Raw genomic sequence first — 21,740 nt, 5'->3', positions numbered from 1 at the left:
CACTAGTAATATGCATGCTCAGATTTTTACAGAAGTTTCGTATTTCAGTCCTTCCTCAACCAATTTCTGCCATGTTCCTTCTTCAGCGATTTCAATCTCTTTATCGCACAACCGCATTTAGACATTGCTGACCTGGGCGTTGCAGACGAAAGTCACAGAATATATGTCAGCCACAGGTAAGCTCATTTCTCCCATTTGATCTCCTTCATCCTTATTCTCTCCATGCAATGTAGTATAGAATTTATGCAATACAAATTATTTGGAGATCCTTTATGAGTTATAGATCTAGTCATATTTCGTTTCTTAATAACTCTGATATGCAAGATTATCTCTATTTGTTTTCCATACTTTTAGGATTCTTTGAACTTAATATTAAATATGTATTTTATGGAAAGTTTTAAATGTAGGTTAAAGTTCAAACCCGACTCGAGCTTGAGCTCAAATTTGGTTAAAATTCTTGGGCTTGAGCTCGATTTCAATTTTAGTCTCAAAGCTAAGCTTGAGCTCGAACTGAAGTTCAAAGTATTCAAATCAAGCAAAGCTCGAACATATACAGGTTCGAGTTTGGGTAGGCTCAAGAGAGTGGGAAATGTATATAAAAGTCACATTTTGTATATAGGTCATGTTTTTATATAAGTCACATTGGCATAATATTATGCAGTGTTTGTAAACAATTTTATGTAGAGTTTATAGACAATTTTATGCAGAGTTTATGTACAAAGGTCATGCCCAATTTTTATATGCACAGTTTATTTGACTTGTATTTTATGCAAAGTTTTAAATGTAGGTTGGAGCTTGAACCCTGCTCAAGCTCAATTCCAATTTTAAGCTTGAGTTCGAAGTATTTAAATCAAGCCCAGCTTGAACATATGCAGATTCAAACTCAGCTCGACTCGACTTGATGCCACCCCTAGGCACTGCACGTATAGGCTGGGCACATACAGGTTAGTGCCTGAACACCAAGGCATGGAGGCAAGTCAGATTAGTGGCAGCCAACTTTTTTTTTAATGATGATAAACTTATTTCAAAGAAAGGGAAGATACATCAAGGGAGACCTCCCCTAACAATAAGAGATTGAAGGGGGGACCTAGGCACACAAATCAGCAACCGAAATGGCTGATCTATGTATATGAGACGAAGTACAAGAAATGGTGGATACAATATCCAAAATATCAAGAAAAATCTGCCAGTGACGCCACGGGGGGAAGGATGAGGTGGAGCACCATCCGATGACGACCTTGGAGTCTCCCTCCATGATAAGGAGACCACTAAAGCTATCATTAAAAATACACAAGCCGTGAAGCAGACCAGAGAGCTCAGCAATGGTCGAGTCAGCAATTCCGAGAGGGCCACAGTAAGAGAGTATGGCAATGCCACCTGGATCAAAAATCACCCCTCCAAAATCATCCAAACCCGGGTTCCCAAAGGTGCTACCATCAAAATTCAGCTTATAATGGTTCCTAAACGGTTTCTAGTCACGTGGGCCATGGGGTGTTAGCTGGGGCGGTTGTACATGAGGAGGCATGCGCCAAGAAGCACATGACCATTCGAAGGGGCATGTGTCCAGCAATTTCCCCAATTATATTTAGGGGGGCTGGATGAGTGCCAATCAATCAGACATTGACATAGAGACTTAAAGGAGCGCTCGAATATCTTGTATGTAGACAGATTTGTGTATATGAGAAAAGGTTTATTGTGTGCCAACTATTTGTATGCAAGGGAGGCTGACTAGTGTGGGTTATCCCAAGGACGCAACTAGGCCGACACAGGTAAAAGTAAATTCAACTTTCCACTGCATAACTGAACCCATGCAACACCTAAGCTCTAACATTACAAGCATGATCTTTTCACAGTATGGCACCCCATGAATGAATGAGCAAGCCAAATCGTCTCACCAAAATCGATTTAAAAAAAAAATGATCCCTATGAAAAAAATATTTTCTGAGTAATTAAGAGTGAATTTTACTCTTGAATGCAGATGAACAGTTAATGTCATTCTACATCATTTCAAAAAAAAAATTATTCTTTAATCATTCAAAAAAAGTGATTCCACGTTCATTCACAACAAAAAAAAAAAAAGTATGATTTCTCAAAATGATGGATATGAGCAAATCAACTTACATGTCCTGAGGAAGTGTAGAGTCATCAATATTAGAGTACAGAAACAGTGAACCGCCACTCTCGATGCTAAGGAATTTTAATGAAACTAAGTCTGTATATTCATTGGTAACAGCAAATATGTCCACACAAACCCCCGATTGAACAGCAACAGCTGCCTGTGCAAAGTCATCATGGGTTATTTTTCCAAAGATCTGTAGATTCTACAAAACTCAACCATTTCAGCACTTGGGTGTATATAGGCATAAGGCAATTTACCAGTTCTTTGTAGAAGGGTGTCTGCTCAGGAAGCAGTGTACAGTCTGCATCCTCTCCTTTACTGGCATATTGCTCACCATAACGCCTTGTATCTAATTGACTAGCTCCATAATCAGGAGGACCAGACAAAAATGTAAAAACCCTAGCTGCAATCAATTTTTGACCCACATAAATATCTAATAAACAAATGCTGATAGTCACTAATGCAGTCGATTTTGGAGCCACATAACCAATAAACGAATGTTTATAAATACTAATACAATTAGTACAATCAATTTTAAGAAAACAAAATTCAGAAAGGTAAATTGAGACAAGATATTCTTCCAGGCCCCTATTGTCGCCCTTGAGAGGAAACACTTCACCCAAGGAAAAGAACATGTTATTACCTGGTAAGAGGAAGTATCCAAAAAAATTGTGACCAGTGCTTTTCCAGGAAACCGATAATCAACCATTGAAAAACCAATTCTTTCAATTGGCAACATTTAGCTCATTTCCAGCCATTATGGTTTCACAAGACATAATTAATAGAATGAACATATACTTTTCATAGTGAGGGATAAAGACAATCCTAGATTCAAAGCAGAAATCTTCAAAAATACGAATAGAAAAACAAGGAATGACTCTCCAGATTTATCCCTCACAATAAGTTGCATGCATATGACTAATGAACATCAATGGGAAAAGAACAATGAAAACACTCAACTTTTTTAAAGAGAGAGCATCCAGCAATAAGGGGTACAGGCCATTTTTTCAATAATGAAAAAGATTTTATTAGAAAAAAATTAATGATAGATTTTAGTTGAAAGAATAAGTCTACCCGTAAGGAAAATAGAACCAGATATATCTTGTGCATGGAAAAGAGGAAGACATCAAACATGGATGACACACTTTGGTGGCAGTAACTGCAAGAATGTTTGATGATCTAAATCTGGTGCCACCAGATGTCAATAAGTTGAAAGATTAACAGAAATTTCCTCATAGCCTTTTCTCATCCAAGGATGGAGGCTTTGCAATTCAAGACCACTTCCTAAGAAACAAAATGTCATTCTGTAAATCCATTTACAGGTAATATGCATTTACTTGATTTTCAACAAACATCACTAAATAGTTAGAACAAAGATGACTATAAAAGAAACATATGTTAATTTATTTTGGTCCATGATAATGTAAAAGAAGCACAGGGAAGTAAGAATTGGACTTTACCATACCCAGTGCAAATGTATTTCCGTATTCTGATCCAAGGTAGTTAATTAGAGCCTCCATTGCAGCACCAAAACCTCTGCCACCTAATAATATACCATCAAGTCCTTGTCCAGCAGCTATAGTTCTTTCCCATGAAGTTGTAGGTTTCAGTGTTTCCAAGGCTGCAGCTATTCGGTCTTTCCAAGGCTTCAGTCCTTGGAGAATGAACCAAACCTTCACTAAAATCCATTTTCCAATTGATTGTAGTGTTGGTAGAGATTCTTTTTTTTTTTAACAATTTGAAGTCAAGGGTATGATGACATTGTCCATCATAAACATACAGGAGCCAAGAAAGAAAACAATGGCATGGCATCTTCAAGCTCAAAGGGCAATGAAGCATCTGTATCTGGGGGGAATAAAGACATTTTTGACAACTGGTATGGGTCCTTGCACATCGTATAAGCCTATCTTATGACTGAATGTAAGAAGCCCAAACAGAGAACCCGGCCCAAGTGCTGCAAATGTAAAAGGTAATTGGTATTAAAACATTATCATAAACAAGAAAAATAATTACCAATGCAACCACAAATGTGTGAAAAGCTGAGGGTGATCTTCTAAAATATTGATCACCTTATGAAGGCCAATACTGAGATAAACAATTGCCCACCTTCTAAAGCAGCCAGTAGCGCACTTTTGATCAACTCCAAAAACTCCTCAGATGCTGCATTTATGTTCAGAAGTACAACAAAAAACTAGTAAGTGAATTCTAGCACAATGTAAGGGATAGAGCATGTTGAGAAATTTTTATATCACTAATAAATGTGCAAAATAATTAATACAGTTTTGAGCCTCATGCCAACTCATCATGTTGAACTTGTAGAAGACAAGATTTATGATTATAATTCCGCCTCCATGTAATATCCATGAATGATAACCATGAACACAAGATTACCCTCATCATCTTGCTTTTGCATCACAGCCGCAAACAACTTTTAGATGGGCTTTTGAGACATCTTTGAGAAAGTTTTGCTTACTATGATCCATTTAGAAAAAATAAAAAAGGCTAGAAGAACTGTAATGCAATACCATAATGGATGTAGGGTCATAAATATTTAGTGGATGAGCATTCAAGTGATTGAACTATACAATGTTCCTGAAACATGAACAGTATCTTTAATGAAGTAGCCATTTGTTAATGCTTGATGACACCAAAAATGAAAAAAGAAGAATGCCAATTATCTTTTCTCCCAATAAATCTTCAGGCAACATTTGGCTCCTAACAGGTAACGTAAACATACAAACATAGCAACATAATCACCTCAATACATGAGCAATCTTATCAGTAAACCATGGTTAAACATTTAACAGTAACAAAAGAAGACACCCCTACAACACTTACACCTCGATCTACGAAATACAAACTCTATATAAGGTACTAATAAACACTTTCGAAAAAAAACAAAATGCAGTAGTAACATCGATAAAGATAAAATGTAGCAAAGTTCGCATATGAAATGAAAGGTATCATCACAAAGACTATCGGATCTTACATGCAAGATCCACTGCTGCAACATAAACCGGCCGAGCCTTCACAGCTTCCTCGTCGTCATCTGGTAAGATCAAACGCTATTAGACTTAAATTCTCACAGCTAAATGATATAGTAAAACTCGGGTTCAATTATAATAAAACGGAACTCTACCAGGTAGCTCGAGATCTATGAAGGAAGAGCACATCTCTGCACATAACTCCGGTTGAGAGTAACGAGCGATTGTTTCTGACGTTAACCCATTAAGAGTGCCACAGAGAGAACAAGTCCCAGCCCATTGTTCAAGCTCGCAGTAGGAATTGAAATAAGCCCAGCAATTATCGCAGCGAGGAACAAGTTACCGTTGGACCCGAAAACAGGGGGGTTACCAAGCTCGTCAACCAGAGAAAATGGGGAAACGGTGACTCCCCAAGGAAGGCCAGAGGCTTCCTGTGCATCGGGATCGGTCGGGAAACGAGATACTGTCGCCCTAATCGCAGCGAGGAACAAGGTTACCGTTGGACCCGAAAACAGGGGGGTTACCAAGCTCGTCAACTGGAGAAAATGGGGAAACGGTGACTCCCCAAGGAAGGCCGGAGGCTTCCTGTGCATCGGGATCGGTCGGGAAACGAGATACTGTCGCCCTAACCGCCATCGACGAGAAGACAGCAGCAGAGTTGCAGAGTCGCGAGGTCGATAAAAACCCAAATAATGAGGGAGAAAAAAAACACACAAGACTTCTTACCCAGACTTCTTACCCTGCTTGCCTCGATTCGTCTAAACCAGCGCCGTTTGAGCCGGTCCGGCCAAAGAAAAAGCGGGTTAATTCAGAGGGGAAAGCATGGTTCGGGTTTTGAGAACCCGAACCCCAACTCGGAAACCCGAACGGTTTAGAAATCAAACATTATCCATTGTCTCATTCCCAAATCAACCTAGTAATTCTCCAATTAAAATATTTTTTAAATATAAAAATAGTTAAAGAATACAATGCATAAAATTATTATACAATGTCAAAATATAAATAATAAAAAATAAAAAAAATAGATAAGTTTTATATATATGTTATTTTAATTTTAAAAAAATATCAATAAGGTATTTCCATCAAGTTTAGGTCAAAATTGGGAAAACCCAAGCCTACCTCCAACTTCGGTTTCTTTCCCTCCATCCCTTCTCCTCCCAACGGAGTGAATTTAAGTTTTTTTTTTTTTGCCCACTCCTAACTTTGATTATGTGTTGGACCTCGAGTCCCAAACTTGACCTGAACTTAGGGTTTTCCCCTTCTATCCCTTCTCCACCCAACGGAGTGAATTTAAGTTTTTTTTTTTTGCACACTCCTAGTTTTGATTATGTGTTGGACCCGAGTCTTTGATGAGGACAATGTAACCTCAGGTTTGTGGAGGTCATGAGAAACATGATTGAAAAATAACAAGGTATACCCTAGCTAGCACATATTTTACTTATGTTATGGAGATTACATGTAACGAGTCATAAAAAATTTAAGGGTGTGTATATGCCGATAGAACATTATATGAAAAATAAATAGAGGAATTTGTTTTTTGAATTTTTTTCTAATATTTTCACTATTTAATGAATAGAAAAAGTTTTCTTTTTTATCTTCTTGTCTTTAAAAAAAATAACTATGTTTCTTATTGTTTAATCTGATATCATGGGAAAAGTAAGCCAAGAAGATTTATGTTGATCGCTCATTTTCTATATTTAATTTCTTATTTTGTTCCATATGTAAACACTACAGCTACGTAATTATTATTTTATTTTATTTTCAATGGCGTCACAAATGCAAGAAAATTTTCTAAGGGAATTTGTCAATAAAAACATCATCCAATGAGAAAATTAGTAAAAGAAAAAATAATTTTCTCATCGTTTTATTTTCCTAAGTCGACACAAATGATCGTTAAGCATTGATGTTAATGTCTTATGCAACTATCAAAATTAACTAAATCATCTCTTACAACAGCTGAATTGCCATCAATTGTGCATTAAATTGGAAATTGAAGTGAAGAAAAGTATTGATGTTGTTAGATACATACCCTTTATTACACACTCTAGTGGTCTATGGTATGAGTTGGAGCGAGAAAATAGAAGATTTAAGTTGTTGAGTCAATACCCCAAAGAAAAAATTGAAAGAAAACTATTATGAAGATGGCAAGTAAAGTGGAAGACCTTAAAGATCGTAAAAGTCAAATTTTATATAAAGTTATAAAACCTAGTTCATATGGATTAAACCATGGAATTTAATAATAATTCAAGTCCATCCAAGAAAAAAATGTATTATTGATCCATTCAGTGTTTTTCATGGGTTACCCTAGATTTGAGAAAGGGTATATAGATGTTATGACCCTCAAAGTAGAACTTAGTATGTTTCGATATATGTTTCCTTCTTTTAAGATAATCCTTAACTACCGGCCCAACATGTTCAAATATCATTCTCATGGGGAAGTACTTATTGTCCTACCAATGAATGCATTGGAAGATACAGATAATGGCAGAGTTGAGAATTGTGATGCTCCTCTTCAAGGCTCCCTATAGTCATTTCTTCCGAAGGAGAGTCTTCCTCTTCCTTATTTCCTAATTTGCATTTGCTTGTTGTTATTAGGAAGGGAGTTAGACAATGTACTTGATTTCCCATCTCAAAGTTTTTGTCATCATTTGATTGATTCTCTTCTTGCTATAAGGTTTGTTTTGTCTACTCTTGATGTTTCATGTGTTCCCATTAGTTGTGTCGAAGTTTTTTAGAGTCCTCATTGAAAATCTAGAATTGAAGATGAAAGTGTTGCTCTTGTGTCTTAGAGTACTTGGTATCTCTTTATATTCCTCCCCTAAATGCCAAAAATGTGGATTGCATATGGGTCTTTACCATTCAAGTCAAAGCTCAATTGGTAACTAAAGATTACATACAAACTTACGGCATTGACTATCGTGTGAGATTTTTCCTAGTTGCCAAATTAAATTCAAACCAATTTGATATCTATGGTTGTGAAAAAGGGATGCTCACTTCAACAATTGGATGACATTTTTTATACAGTGATCTCAATGCAAAAGTCTATATAGAACAACCACCTAGTTTTGTTGCTTAGGGAGAGTTAAGTAAAGCATGCAAATTGCATAAAGCCATTTATGGGTTGAAACAAACCCTTCGATCATAGTTTGAGCAATTCAATCGTGTTGTTCTAGGTTTGGATTTCATAGAAGTAACTATGATCAATCTATATTTATTTTGGAAAGAGTAACAAGTTGTGTGATATTGATAGTGATGATAAAATTTTGTCTGGAGATGACAAAGGTGGACTTGTTAAGATTAATGCCTATCTTCAAAAGCATTTTCAAATTAAAAACTTTGGGATTCTTAAATACTTTTTTTGGAAATAGATGTGGCAAGAAACAAATCATGTATTATTTTGTCTCAAAGGAAATCTATAATTTATCTTCTAAGTGAAATTGGATTATTGGGAGCTAAACTAGTTGATACACCACTAGAACCTAATCTTGATTTATTTTATGCTAGTTCTCCTCCTTTAAAAGATCTAACTTCTTATATATGCTTAGTTGGAAAGCTCATATATGTTATTGGTGATGAGGTTGATATATTGTATGTTGTGGGACTAGTTAGTAGGTTTATGGGAAAACATAGAAAAGTTCATGCAAAGGTTGTTCAATGAATACTTTAGCATCTAAAAGGAGGACTAGGGAGAAAATATTTTGTAAGTATTAGCATCACATAAAAGTGATGGACTACTATGCTAGAGACTATGTTGGATGAAAGGTGACATGAAGTCAAGCACTGGTTATTGTACCTTTGTTGGGAACATTTGGAGCATTGAAAAGTAAATGAACAAGAAGTAATAACAAGATCAAGTACAGAGGCTGAATGCAAATCTATGGCACCTATCACTTGTGAAATGATCCAGATACAATCTCTTTTGTCAAAATTTGGTGTGGAGGTAAATTTGATTGATAGTTATCAAGCGATAATCAGACCTTTATCTTTATAGCCAATAATCTTGTTTTTTTATGAACGAACGAAGTTCATCAAATTATATGGTCATTTCACCAAAGATTAAGTGTACTAAGTGGAAGAATCATAACCCCTCATATGAGAATTGAACATCAATTGACAAATATATTTACTAAGGCATTGCATGGAGCTTAGTGTGATACCTCGTGCTCCAAACTGGTATTATTTGATGCATATTTCTTAGCTTGAGGAGGAGTGTTAAAAGTTAATTAAAATATGTACGAGTGTAGTTTATTGAGAACCTTGGGGGTAATTTTGTAATCATGTAATCACTCTCATATTTAAGTAAATGCAATGCATGAGTGAGGTGTAGTCGAATTTTTCAAGTTTGCCCTCTTTAAATGTTTCTCTTTTCTTTCTTCTTCTTCCTTTGTCTTCTACTACTTTACTTCTTTCTTTTTCCTTATCTTCATCTCTCTTACTTCAATGACTTGATTAAAAAGTGTAGTCTCCATGTAAATTCGAGATTGGTTTTAATTGCAAACTGGGTAATGCACATACAACTACTTAATGTAATGATTGAAATATCTCAAAGTATATGCATGTCAAATACTTAGATTTGATCCACATTTTAATACTTATGAAAGGCCCTTTCAAATACCCCACTAAAACAACATACAAACATGTATTAATATTATTGATGCTCCAAAATTGATTTCAAATGGTTGTCAACCGCACAACTATTCACAATGTTATGATTGATTCAAATATGAACTTAAAATTACTTGGCACACATTTAAAAAGCTGAAATATAAGCATTCGATAAGGATTTAAATGATCAAGTAAAAAAATACATAGGTCAATGAAAAAAATTATCGAGTTTGGCTTCCTTTCAAGCTTTAGAGGAGCTAAAAAACTCCTTGAATCATGCGGGAGGGCTTAGGAGGTTTGGTTTTCACTGTGATGAGAGAGAAAGTTTGTTTGGGGTGTGTTTGGGTTAAATAGCACGAGTTCCAACATTTAAAAAATTAGTTATTATGGCTAGAAAATGAATTTTTTTGTATTTTAGAAATAATGGGTTAACAAAGGTTAATTTTTTTTTAAAATATATTAAATTCTTTTTTTGATGTTGAACACAATAATAGGTCACTAGTAAAATTTTGAAACTTAAAGCTCCTAAAACTGAGCTTGAAATATTGTAGAATATATTTTTTGTGCAACACAACAACAATTTTAGAATGTGGCCAACTTCTTTCATTGTGTTTGACCTCTTATGATGTTTTCACTTCCTCCTATTGAAGAGTTTGACTCCTTTGTACCTTAAACTTGATCTTTGCAGTGGTCAACTTTTTTGATCATTTTTACTCTTTTACCCTCTTTTGGGTTGGTCATCCTGAAGTTTGGGCAAACATTCCTCAGTAGAGTCTCTTCTCTCTCTTATTTGGACAAATGGTGTTGCAGGCTGTTTAACGATGAACTGCTTGCTAACCCTTTTTGTATGAGCCATTTGGAAAGACCATGGCCGGTCAAAAGGATATGTTACCAGAAATCTCTTTTGAGGCCTTTTGAGGTAAGAGGCATACTTTATGTATATCATTAGTAACTTGAGTATTTGTTATAAGAAAAAAATATCGCAATGAAGATCTTGAGATCTACAATCTCCCCCTGTTTATAATGATAAACAATCATAAGTGATTTCTATGGAGTTTTTATCTGAATTCAATTTTCCTTGGGAACCTTCTTTCTAGGTTGCCCAATGGATCATTCGTTCTCCCTAAACACACCATGCCTTATCTCTAAAACCGATTTTAGAGATAAGTATCACATTTCAAATATGCATCTAATATAAGAATTTTAAAATAAAAAGTAATATTTGACTCATTTCAAATGTGTTTTGAAGCTTTTAAATCAAAATCATAATAAATTGACTTACGAAATAAAGGAGAATTTCTAGTCTTGAGAAATAAATATATTGCAAGAATATGATAACAAAATAATATACCTACTAAAATAACTTTACTAATGGAATTTAGAAGAAGAAAAATTATTTTCTCATAAAATTTCGTTATGTTACTTGATTATCACATTCCAAACAAGGAGACCTTCCCCTCCAATTGGCTTTATTGGCGCAAACGAGCATTAGGGGGGGGGTTCCCCTACCCCAACCCTCAAATAAGGAAGGGGAAGGCCAACCCCATCTATCGACAATGTTCTCGTCAACACGCAAAGAGAGGAGGGGCCTACCTCCTTCTCTATTTCATGTAAGTCCTACATGTGGTCTTGATTGTTTCAATATCAATTATTTATGCACAAAGTTGATTTTTTACAACATGACATTTTAAGAGGGTTGTATTGTATATTTAGATAAATAAATTTCATCTTCATATGATTAGTCAATAAAAAAAATTGAATCAAGCTAGGGGAGGCTGATTTCTCTATTGATACCTAAACGAGCTTAAAGATGGAAGACTCCAAAATGGTGGAATAAACTCCATCCAGCCCCAAAAGCGGCGGAACCCTAAGAGTCTTAAAAGTAATTACAAATGATTTGCTCATGATATGGCCTGGCCCGTGAGCTAAACAGACTTCCAATCCCCTTCTTCCCTTTCATTACAAGACAAAATCCAACACCCATGTCAGGACAATTGCAAGGCCGGCCACCTCACTTGCCACCAAAACCAGAAACAAAACCAGACTCCTCCTCTGTAATCTTCTGCAGTCTCTTCAATCCTATATCTTCCCCTCTTCTGCAGCCTCTCCGTCCTATATCTTCTCCTCTTCTCCTTGTTTTTTTTATTCTTCTTCTTCTTTGGCTGAGAGGGTGAGAACAAGAGCGAGAGGAGACTTTGATGGATTATCTGTTACCCGCCCCTGCTCTGAGAGTTAAAATCTTCTGCAACTGAAAAGTTGAGACGACTCTGGGCTTTACTTCGCATAATTTGACTGGAGAGTGAGTTTTTGGGATGTGGGTTTTATTTTTAAATTTCATCGGAAGAACTAAAAATCCCTAAAAGCTGAACTGTCGATTTTCTTGATCCAGTTGCAAAATTCACCCGAAATATGCAGAGCTAGCTTCTGTGATGGCTCTTTTCCCTAGGCTTTCAGTGGTGGGGGACTTGTCTCTTTCTTCTTCTGCCCCACCTCTACTGTCTGCTCCCTTCTGAAATTCCTTTCTTTCTCTCTCTCTCTCTCTCTCTCTCTCTCTCTCTCTCTCTCTCTCTCTCTCTCTCTCTCTCTCTCTCTCTCATAGCATACTCAGTAAGTGCAAAAAGATTATCAGCAAACACAATGATCTTATCACCGCGCTGTTGTTCATGAAACCGGATAAGAAACTCACATGCCCTAAATTTATTTGGGTTCATTATATATAAAGCCTGAAAGAATAAAGACCGTCGCAAAGAAATAAATAAGACCTCAATTTTATTCAAAAAAATAAAATATAAGAACAGTTAAGCAGGAAAGAAGAGTAACTAATAGAAATACTCTTTGGGTGAAGCAGACTGTTAACATCCTAAAAATAAGAGCATGATGACATAAACACAGTATCAATGTATTTTTTAATAACAATCCAATTAGTTTATGACGGTGCATTTCCATGATTTCAGTGTGAAATTCCCCAGTACAACAAATAAAACTGCAAAGATTGTACTTGTTCAATACCAAAATCATGGCATACTCATCTGAAGGGTGAACTTCTACATATGCTGACTCCTACCAAAAGAGAGATCTAAGTTGGTTGAAGTCAAAATCAAGTTACTTCAACACTATGGGCAATTCATTAACGAAGTCAGCTTCATGCAGATTAAATTAATAAACCCATCCACTTGAAAAAATAAAGTACATTTAGCTAGTCATTTTAAAATGTAAATTCACTGAAATTAGTCTAGGAACAGGACTATTAACACCTCGAAATTGTTGGAAAATTGTAATGTCACTAAAAATTGCATTGTCAATTGATATACACTTAAAGATGTAAAATTACTATATGCTAAAAGGCACAAGCTCTCACAATGCATAACCGTTGTCAATAAGAAATATAGGACATAACATATTTCATAGTTAAGGCAATCAAAATCACAAACTATTTTTTTACATAACCAAATTTATGAATAATCTAGAAAGGTGAAAATACAAACGAGTGCAGAGAGCATATGTAACTAACCTATTTTTTTTTAGAATTTTCTTTCTTCAAATATTCTAAAAAAAACTCTTTTGTCATTGGACACCATACTTCAGCACACTGGACATTTGCAATGAACCCTCCTTTTACAAGATCCAACCAGTTTGATTCATATAATTTAGGGCCAATAAGGAAGTTCAAATCTGTGATACGTTCATCCTCTCTCACGAGGGTTGCTGTGGTATGAAGTTCGAAAGTCAGTTCCTAGCAAATATGAAGAGTGAAGACAACATTCTTTAAGAAGGGCAGATCCAAAATCCATCAAACACCAATACTGACCAGTTAGCCCAAGTTTACAATGAGATTTAGTGATACTAATGACCTTCTGAAACATATGTGCAGGGACAACATGCACCTAAAAACACCGTTTGAAACCCAAATAAAAGGAAACAGTAAGAAAAATTCAATTAGAAAGCACAGGAAGCAGGTAGATAATCTCCGAAGTAAAAAATGTGTAAATCAACAGTGTGAAAGAGTTCAAATTTAGTGAAATCTTTATTCAAGAGCACCAAGATCATATATCCATGTCAGGCACTGCTTAACCTCACAAGCCTAGTGTGCAATCCACGTCCAATAGTGACAACACACAATTCGCTAACCAAAATGATCAAGAAATGATGCTGCATAAATGCACTTTGTATATACAACAAACAACTTAGCTACGCTGAAGCAGTTGCTCCGAAAATCATCCACTTAAGAACCTGTACTCAGCAAGAGGGTCTAGGTCATAGTTCAAAATAGTTTTCCCTCATGGTCTAACAACTAAAATTATCTAATAGGTGAGAGTTTTGGATCGTAGCCCATACTCTATTTCATATTTTATGTCGCGTTTTGCCATTGACATCAATTTTTCCTTTCTTCCATTAAACACCTACTATAAGTCCAAAGCATACACACATAACTAAAATATAGCTTTACACAAGAAATGTACCTCATCCATGAGAAGCAAACCCCATTCTCGATTTCTTATCTCCTCAATTATCTTCTCAGACTCTTCAGACCTTTTCCCGCCAAAAGCAACCATGTTATAAGTTGTACAACCACACCAGCATTACCACGAAATCTCTCTTTACTATCAAAAGTGAAACGACATATCTGATCATCTCGAATAGTAGACCACAACTTGAATTGGAAGGCCCACTGGTCTACAGAAACAGCATTTGTTGCTAAACAGAGGCAACTCTTTCGTATTCGACAGGCTGCAGAGATACCAACAAGAGACTTCCCGGCCCCACAAGGAAGAACTATAATTCCTGATCTTGCTCTTCCTACAATTTACTACAAGTTCACCCTCATGCTGAAAAATCTATAATCGAAACAGAAAAGACCAAGCTACACAGAGAAGTAAACAAAATAATCAAATCTCAACTTTAAGACACAAATGTTTAAAGAAAGGTGTGAACCTAGCATCCTATTTAAGAGATCATTTCTTAAATGAAAGCCTCTGGGTATACACATCCAAGGTGGTCTTCTTCAAAACCAACATTATTTCTAACAAGTGATTGACAATCGACAGCTTGCACCCACCAATTGAGGGCTCATACCATGAAGAGGCTCGCTCATGTTAGAGCAAATTGACAGCCTCATCATTGCGACATTATTCAATCCTCTACATAGGACAAACTCCTACATAACTCAGCAGCATGATGTCTTTGCAAGTGCAAGCATGTGGTAGCATTGACCAACCAACTCTAGGCCACCTCTTGGGTGGTACATCCAAAGCTGGCACCCTCAAAATAGCAAATAATCGAACACAGGTTCTCGACATTGCATCTACAAGGTCAAGTAATATAAGAAGAAAAGTTCAAATATAAACGTACAACAAATCAATATGCTTGGACAAGATGCAGAACACCAATCAGTAAAATGTAGTTCAACTAATTTGTGGCAGAAAACACAAAAACCAAGGCACAACAAGAATTTTTTTTCAACGACAACAAGTAAAAAGAAAGAATTTATTAAGAAATACATGGAACAGCCAAACTATTTGATAGGAGAAAATGAAAGCAAATGTAGAAAAGGATTATCAAGAATGGATATGATAATATTATGCTTCATTAACATATTCTTAATATAGAATCTTATATGATATAGATCGCGATATAAGATATCACCAAGCACTATGTCAGTACAACAACTCCAAATGACTGGCAACCACAACAGAAGTTCTGAAATTTAAATTTTTTCATCCAATAGCATCACCACCAAAGTTCCTGATAAGTTACTTTAAATAGACCATGTCAGACATTTGGTATTCCACACTACAAAAGAGAGCAGCCTACTTCCAACTACATGATTCTTTAAATTTTTGGTAATAGAAAAATTTGTTGAAATTGCACCTATCATGATGGAGATGTCCACTGGAAAGCATGATTATGTTTGGCCTATGTGACAATCAGTACCAAGATGAAGTAAGATTATACATGAAATTGGAAGAAATCATGGATAACCAATGTGTGTAATATCCAGTTCTAGTGCACTAGCCAATGTAGCCTCTTTGAGAATTCTACACAATGTCTTCAACAGTCTCAACTATTTTGCTGGAGAGTTATATTGACATGAAAAATATTGTCTTACAATAGGCCTCACCATTTCCAAACATTTTACTGAGACTCTTTTCCTGGTATGGGCGTGGCTGAGCCTTCAATTCCATGTTTAAGTCAGGGTTCACCTGCAGTTAGCAACATCAAGTCAACAACATACCCATGATGTGTGACAAGGAACAAAACTGGCAGAACATCAAGCATTTGTGAGAAATAAAGCTTACTGTATCATTTCTGAAGTCATACTCCTCCAACATGGGATAATTTAATGCATTTGGTAAGCACCTTTGCTTGACACTTTCAACCTGTAAATGTTTAAGTTAGGTCAAAAAAATTATAACCACTAATCACTTAAATATACATCATCATTCATAGACCACCCTACCTGAGCAGGATCTATTTCAAAAGAATGGGTTTCTTTCTCTTCAGCTACTGCTGCCACATCAGCATCAGTGAACAACTTCTGATGACCACCACCATCCATTTCACTCAAAGCTTTGCTAACTGTAAATACATCACTTCCTTGTGAACCCTAAACAGTAGATCAAGAGTTTGCATCACCATCAGAATTGTGTCAAAGTTCTCATGATCTATCATAGAAATTTAACCATTTATCTGAAGGTTTAGCCATAGTGACAAATAATCTCTCCATGCTGCAGTGTGATAGTGGCTTTCGAGATGATAGTTTTGATTCACTATGCAGGCAAAAAATGATTAAATTATTTAACAACACAATTTTTTTTTCAAAAGAGATGTTCAAACTCCACTTCCCTTCTATGAAAAAGAACAAGAGCAAAAGTTATTTTCTTCCACTGTAACAAGCAAACAACTTCATGATTTAAATGGTAAATTCAACCATTTTGAATAATAGTAAAATATGTAAAGAATAGGCATATAGATGAATCCATAGAAACTCCTATGTAAATTTTATGTCACTCGCCAAAAAGATAAGAGAAAAGACTAAAAAAAAAAAAGGCACAACTCAGAATAACACCTCAGAAAAATATAGTGGACATGCATGAATAAAATAACAGCAAACTAAATTACCTCATTGGAATAAATTCTCTCTTTAGATATAACCTCGTCCTTCAGCAAAGTCTTCAGCACCTGCAAGTATCATTTAAAACATAAGTTCCAAATTCCCCTCATCACCATAAGAATAATAATAATGATAATAACAACATCAATAATAATAATAAACCACTTGTGATAGAATACGAGACCAGATTCGCACCTCCGGGAAAGGGGACTCCACAAAGTACCGGTTCTTCTTAAGTACAAGTTTTACTTTCCCATAATTAGAAGTTGAAGCATAAATGAAATCAATCATTTCTTTAGGGAGCTTAGTCTTTGATAGCTTGTTCAAAACAGTAATTATAGTTTCAGTCTCGAGCCCAACAGAAACAGCACAATACAAGGAATGAGGCGCCAAGTTATACTCATGCATAGACTCTGGCCTGCACAACATTTTTCCAACAAAATGAAAATGAGCAACCACACAGAGTTTTAAGTAGAAGAAAATAGAAGGACATCTTAAATACCGGCAAACGGGCTTAGGAATTGCAATGAGGAAATCATTGGCTTGCTTATACAACGGTGATAATGTCTCAAGAAAGATCCGGCCATCAGCGCAAGCCCATAAAGGGCGGTTTGCATGATCAGGCTTTAATTCAAGTTTAGAAAATCCCCTCTTCGTCAGTTCGCTTTCATCTTCATGATCCATATTCCGTACCCATAAACACAATTCAAGCACCTAAAGTAAACTAAAAACAAAAAGCTATAACAAAACGAAAAAATGAATAAAAGTAATACCTTCACGACGATCCTCATCAAAATGAATTTAGTTCTTTGCCCTATAGATGTCTGTACATTTTTTTGAAGAATGGTCATAATGAATTTAGTTCTTTGCCCTATAGAGTAAACTGCTGTTGGGTTTGCTGTTTCTAGATTTTGCCATTTATCATAAATTTCTTTTCCTAAGGCTCCTGGTAATTTCCTGAATAACTTTGTACCTAAATCTTTATTAAATGCATTCCTTTATATGCATGCATAATAAAAGTAATCTTGGAGGAATTTCTTAACATATTTGTAATTATGGAGACTAAGTTGTTCTAAGTAAACTACTGCATCTTTTTGTAATGTAATGAATCCTAAGTTGGGATCATCTCCTGTTACTAACTGATAAACTTTATTAACAAAATTATATGGATTGGATCCAAGACTCAGTAAATGACCAAATTCTTCTAGATTTCCTCTTTTGTAGCTTTCCCATAAGTCTTTTACACTTTCTCCTAAAAATGTTTCTAAGTATCTATACTTTTCTTCTAAATCTTGGGATTGAAAGTCTTGGATATAGTTTGAGACTACCTGGTTTTTCCAAAGATCTAATACTGTTGTCCATTCTTGAGGATCATGGGCTGAAAGATTAAGAATTTTTCCTTTGTCCATTTCTTGAAACTTTATAGGTCTTTCTGTCTCCTTTCTTTTTCCTTTAGGACGTATCCTATGATCGAAGTTTATTGGATCACTATAAGGAATCCTTGGCATATTTCTTGAGTAATATACTTCTCTATGAGGAGTTCTTGGGTAAGTGGTATAGCTATTACGAGGAATAGAATTAGAGCTTTCTTCATCCATATATTCTTTGATACTTAAGAGTTTCTTCTGTTTCTATTTTTTCATCTTCTTTAGGTTCCAATGGCATTTTTCCTATTCTTATGTTGGCTTCTTGGTCATAATAGAGATATTCTTCTTCTTGGATTTTTCCATTTTTTATTAAGTCTTCTTCTAGATGAAGAAGTTCTCTTTCTATCAGTTTTAATTCAAATTCTTTAGGGTATATTATTTCATCTATTTCTAATTGTATATCAACTAAGTCATAATTTTCACTAGAAATTGACTTTGTATCTTCTGTACTCTTTTGTTCATAACTATTATGTCTAATATTTATATTGCCTTCTGTATCAGTGTACATAATACTTTTTTCAGGACTAATTATTTTTTCTTCTCTAAATTTCAGGTTCCATTCTAATCCTGCTAAGACATCTGGGGAATATTTGATGGACTTAATTAGTTTAATTCCCTTACCTATTAGATTTACTACATCGTCTATCTTGACTTTAAACCTAGTAGTACTAGAACAAGTGCATCTCCCTAAAAATCCAATGCATAATAAAAGATTGTTTCCTACAAAGGATTCATATCCTTTTGTCTGAATACCTATTTTAATATATTTCCTAAAATCTTGTAATCCTATAAGAAAATCAGGGGAGCAATAAAATATTCCTCCGTTCTGGTTCATGTCTACTTCGGTAATCCCTAACATAGCCTTTTTAGGATCTGCCCATCTATCATCATAGATGCTAAGAAGAGTTTTAGTTCCTAAATGTTTTCTCCCTAATCCTTTAACTCCTATGAAGATTAAACCTAAATGAATCAAAGTATATAATTTCTTAATTTCTTTGAAGGCTTGTTCTACTATTAAATTTATGTTTACTGAATCTTTTCCTACACAGCTAATTTGAATTTCTCTATAATGTCTAAATAATCCAGTGTTGAAATTTAAAGGTCCTGTTCTATATAGTTGTCTAGGATTAAGAAGGTTAACTTGATTGTTACTGAATAAAGTAATATCTTGATATATATCTATTATTTCATCTAATTGTATGTCTCGTTGATCTACACTTCTTTTTCCTGTTATCCTATCTATTATATTAAGGTTTCTAGAGGAACTTCCTATTTCTGAGGTGATTCCTTCACCTCGCTGTGAAAGTGTCATGATTTTGTAGTTGCTGATATTCTAGGTTCTATTTTGAAAATTTTTAATTTTTGGGTAATTAAATCTATTTCTTTATCTATGTTTTGCTGGGATCCTTTACTCGTTTTAAGATAATCTAGGTTTCCTGCTAATTTGGCTGTTCTTATTCTTAAGTTTCTTGTTTATTCTTGTATTTTGTTTAAATTGATTTCTATTTCTGTTAATTTAATTTGTAGATTATTTCCTAGACTTATAATAAGGTCTACAATGCTATTGAGCTGAGGGTTATTTTTGTGTAGAGTATGTTCTTCACTATTAAAATGACACCTAAGAGTATTAGGTCCTATATATTTTGTATCAAATCTTGTAGGAAGTCTAAGGTCTAAATAATCTATTTTTCTGAAAGGTTCCAGGTCTTATAGGCTCTGATACCAAATTGAAGGGGGTACTCTATTTAAATTAATAAGGATTATTTAAATCAGGAGTATTTGAAGGTCTTTGTGTTTGAAGTCTTTGTCTTCTGGGTGTAAAAACTTGTCTAGGGGTTTCTACAAACCTTCTATAGGAATATAAAGATAAAGTAAAACAGATACAATTAAAAATGAAAAGATTACAAATAACTATCACTAAAGCTATTAGAACAAATATCATGTGTCTAAAATTCTGACTCTAATATTAGCAATTAAAAATATATAAGATTCTAAAATATTTTCTAATTTTTCTGGCAGAAAGACAAAATATCCAAATAACTCTATTACTATGATTCCTAAGAACAGGATGCTAGAATAAGTTCCTATAGTTTAAATCTTTTACCGTAATGTAAAGCTTTGTAAAACAGGGCTAAGTATAAGTAAAAGATAGGTAGGAAGAGTAAAATTATTCTAGAAAACTGTTTGATTAAATTATAAACTAGCCAAAAAAACATAAACGGTACGACGACGTTGTGACTTCCGAGAGCGACGCTTGGCTCAAAAGAGGCAGAGGCGTCTGTCAGGGCGTAGCCCTCACTCAGTAATTTCCAGCCTAATATACCTTTTATGTATAGACACACAATATATATAGATATTCTTAACAGACAATAAAAGCAGTATGGATTAAACATGTAAGAACAATTCCTAGGGTAATCAAAAGCACAAGCATAGAAAGGATTTTTGAAATCAAATAGGATGTGTAATTCCTGAGACGCATACTTTAGATCAAAGCTGTTTAAATCTTTATTCTCACTCCTTCAGGTATAGGGAACCAAAGACACAGAGAGGTGTGCAATTTCCTAGCACTGTAATGCTTCTGCCACGGGCTCCAGCATTTAGTGCCAAGATAAACAAAGCCCTCAAACCTCCTTGGGTATAAACGGGTAGGAACAAGGGACGCATGGACCGTGAAACATTAGAGGAATACAACAATATTTTTACTCTGTGCTTGGGATTGACCCCGGATTAGAGGAGAGAGGTACAGACTTAAACAGACAAAGATCTAAAGTTTTCCCCTTAGGGAAGTTCTGAAGACTGAAAGAAAATAACTGGGATGCACACTTACTTTGGAAGCAGGAGTTGGTCGTAGGTGAACTCAGAAAGAAAAGAAAAGGAAGCTCATGGGTGGAAGATCAAGGAGGAAACAAACTGCACTCTTTCATTCATATCTTGTGAAACATACATAAGGCTATTTATAGCCAAGGGTTGCCGACACTTGGAGACAAAGGGAATCACCCAGGTGCTCATTGGGCCCCATCATCAGTGAGTTTTCTCTTACTGCTTTCCAGGTGTGCGGTTACAAAAAATAAACTGTACAAAAAGTATACAAAGTCAAAAGGTACAATAATGGAATCTCTCTGTCTCTCTGTCTGTCTGTCTGTCTCTCTCTCTCTTTTACTAAATATCTTTTTATCTTGAATCCTATTAATTAACTGTGATTTGTCTGGTATGTTATAACTGTCAGTAATAGTATTATCATTTAATCTTTTATAATTTATAACCATTCTAGAATTGCCTCTTTTTTGTTCACTATGTTTTTTTACTATAAAAGCAGCAGATCTATGAGGGCATTTACATGCCCTAAAGGACATTTTGAATGGTTAATCATACCGTTTTATTTAAATAATGCACCTGCTATTTTCCAAAGGAAAATGGATGACATATTTAGTAAATATGATACTTTTGTTTTAGTTTATATAGACAATATTTTAGTCTTCAAAAAAACCATTGAA

At 35.1% G+C, this 21,740-nt stretch overlaps 1 protein-coding gene, 1 long non-coding RNA gene and 1 pseudogene across 2 annotated transcripts; all 3 read right to left on the bottom strand.

Moving 5' to 3' along the window:
- Nucleotides 1-1,494: 1,494 nt before the first annotated feature.
- LOC137938379 (protein transport protein SEC23 D-like) lies at nt 1,495-4,031 on the bottom strand. The gene is made up of 4 exons (XM_068783348.1): nt 3,585-4,031; nt 2,377-2,522; nt 2,122-2,276; nt 1,495-1,594 (listed from the first exon to the last, which is right to left on the bottom strand). Exons 1-4 carry the CDS (start codon nt 3,637-3,639, stop codon nt 1,495-1,497), a joined length of 456 nt encoding a protein of 151 aa, XP_068639449.1. The 5' UTR covers nt 3,640-4,031.
- A 194-nt stretch (nt 4,032-4,225) lies between these two features.
- Nucleotides 4,226-5,446, bottom strand: LOC137938179 (uncharacterized). Its single transcript, XR_011109872.1, has 3 exons — nt 5,259-5,446; nt 5,109-5,168; nt 4,226-4,279 (listed from the first exon to the last, which is right to left on the bottom strand). It is a non-coding gene; the product is annotated as an uncharacterized lncRNA (long non-coding RNA).
- Nucleotides 5,447-11,502: 6,056 nt separating this feature from the next.
- LOC137938378 (general transcription and DNA repair factor IIH helicase/translocase subunit XPB1-like) overlaps nt 11,503-21,740 on the bottom strand; it is a 48,247-nt pseudogene continuing 38,009 nt past the window's right edge.

Source organism: Aristolochia californica, unplaced genomic scaffold (genome assembly GCF_029961685.1).
Source record: "Aristolochia californica isolate CCGP_79_NKW_82.1479 unplaced genomic scaffold, dmAriCali1.0.hap1 SCAF_8, whole genome shotgun sequence".
In the NCBI taxonomy this organism is placed as follows: Eukaryota; Viridiplantae; Streptophyta; class Magnoliopsida; order Piperales; family Aristolochiaceae; genus Aristolochia; species Aristolochia californica.
This window is presented reverse-complemented; position numbering and strand designations above follow the sequence as displayed.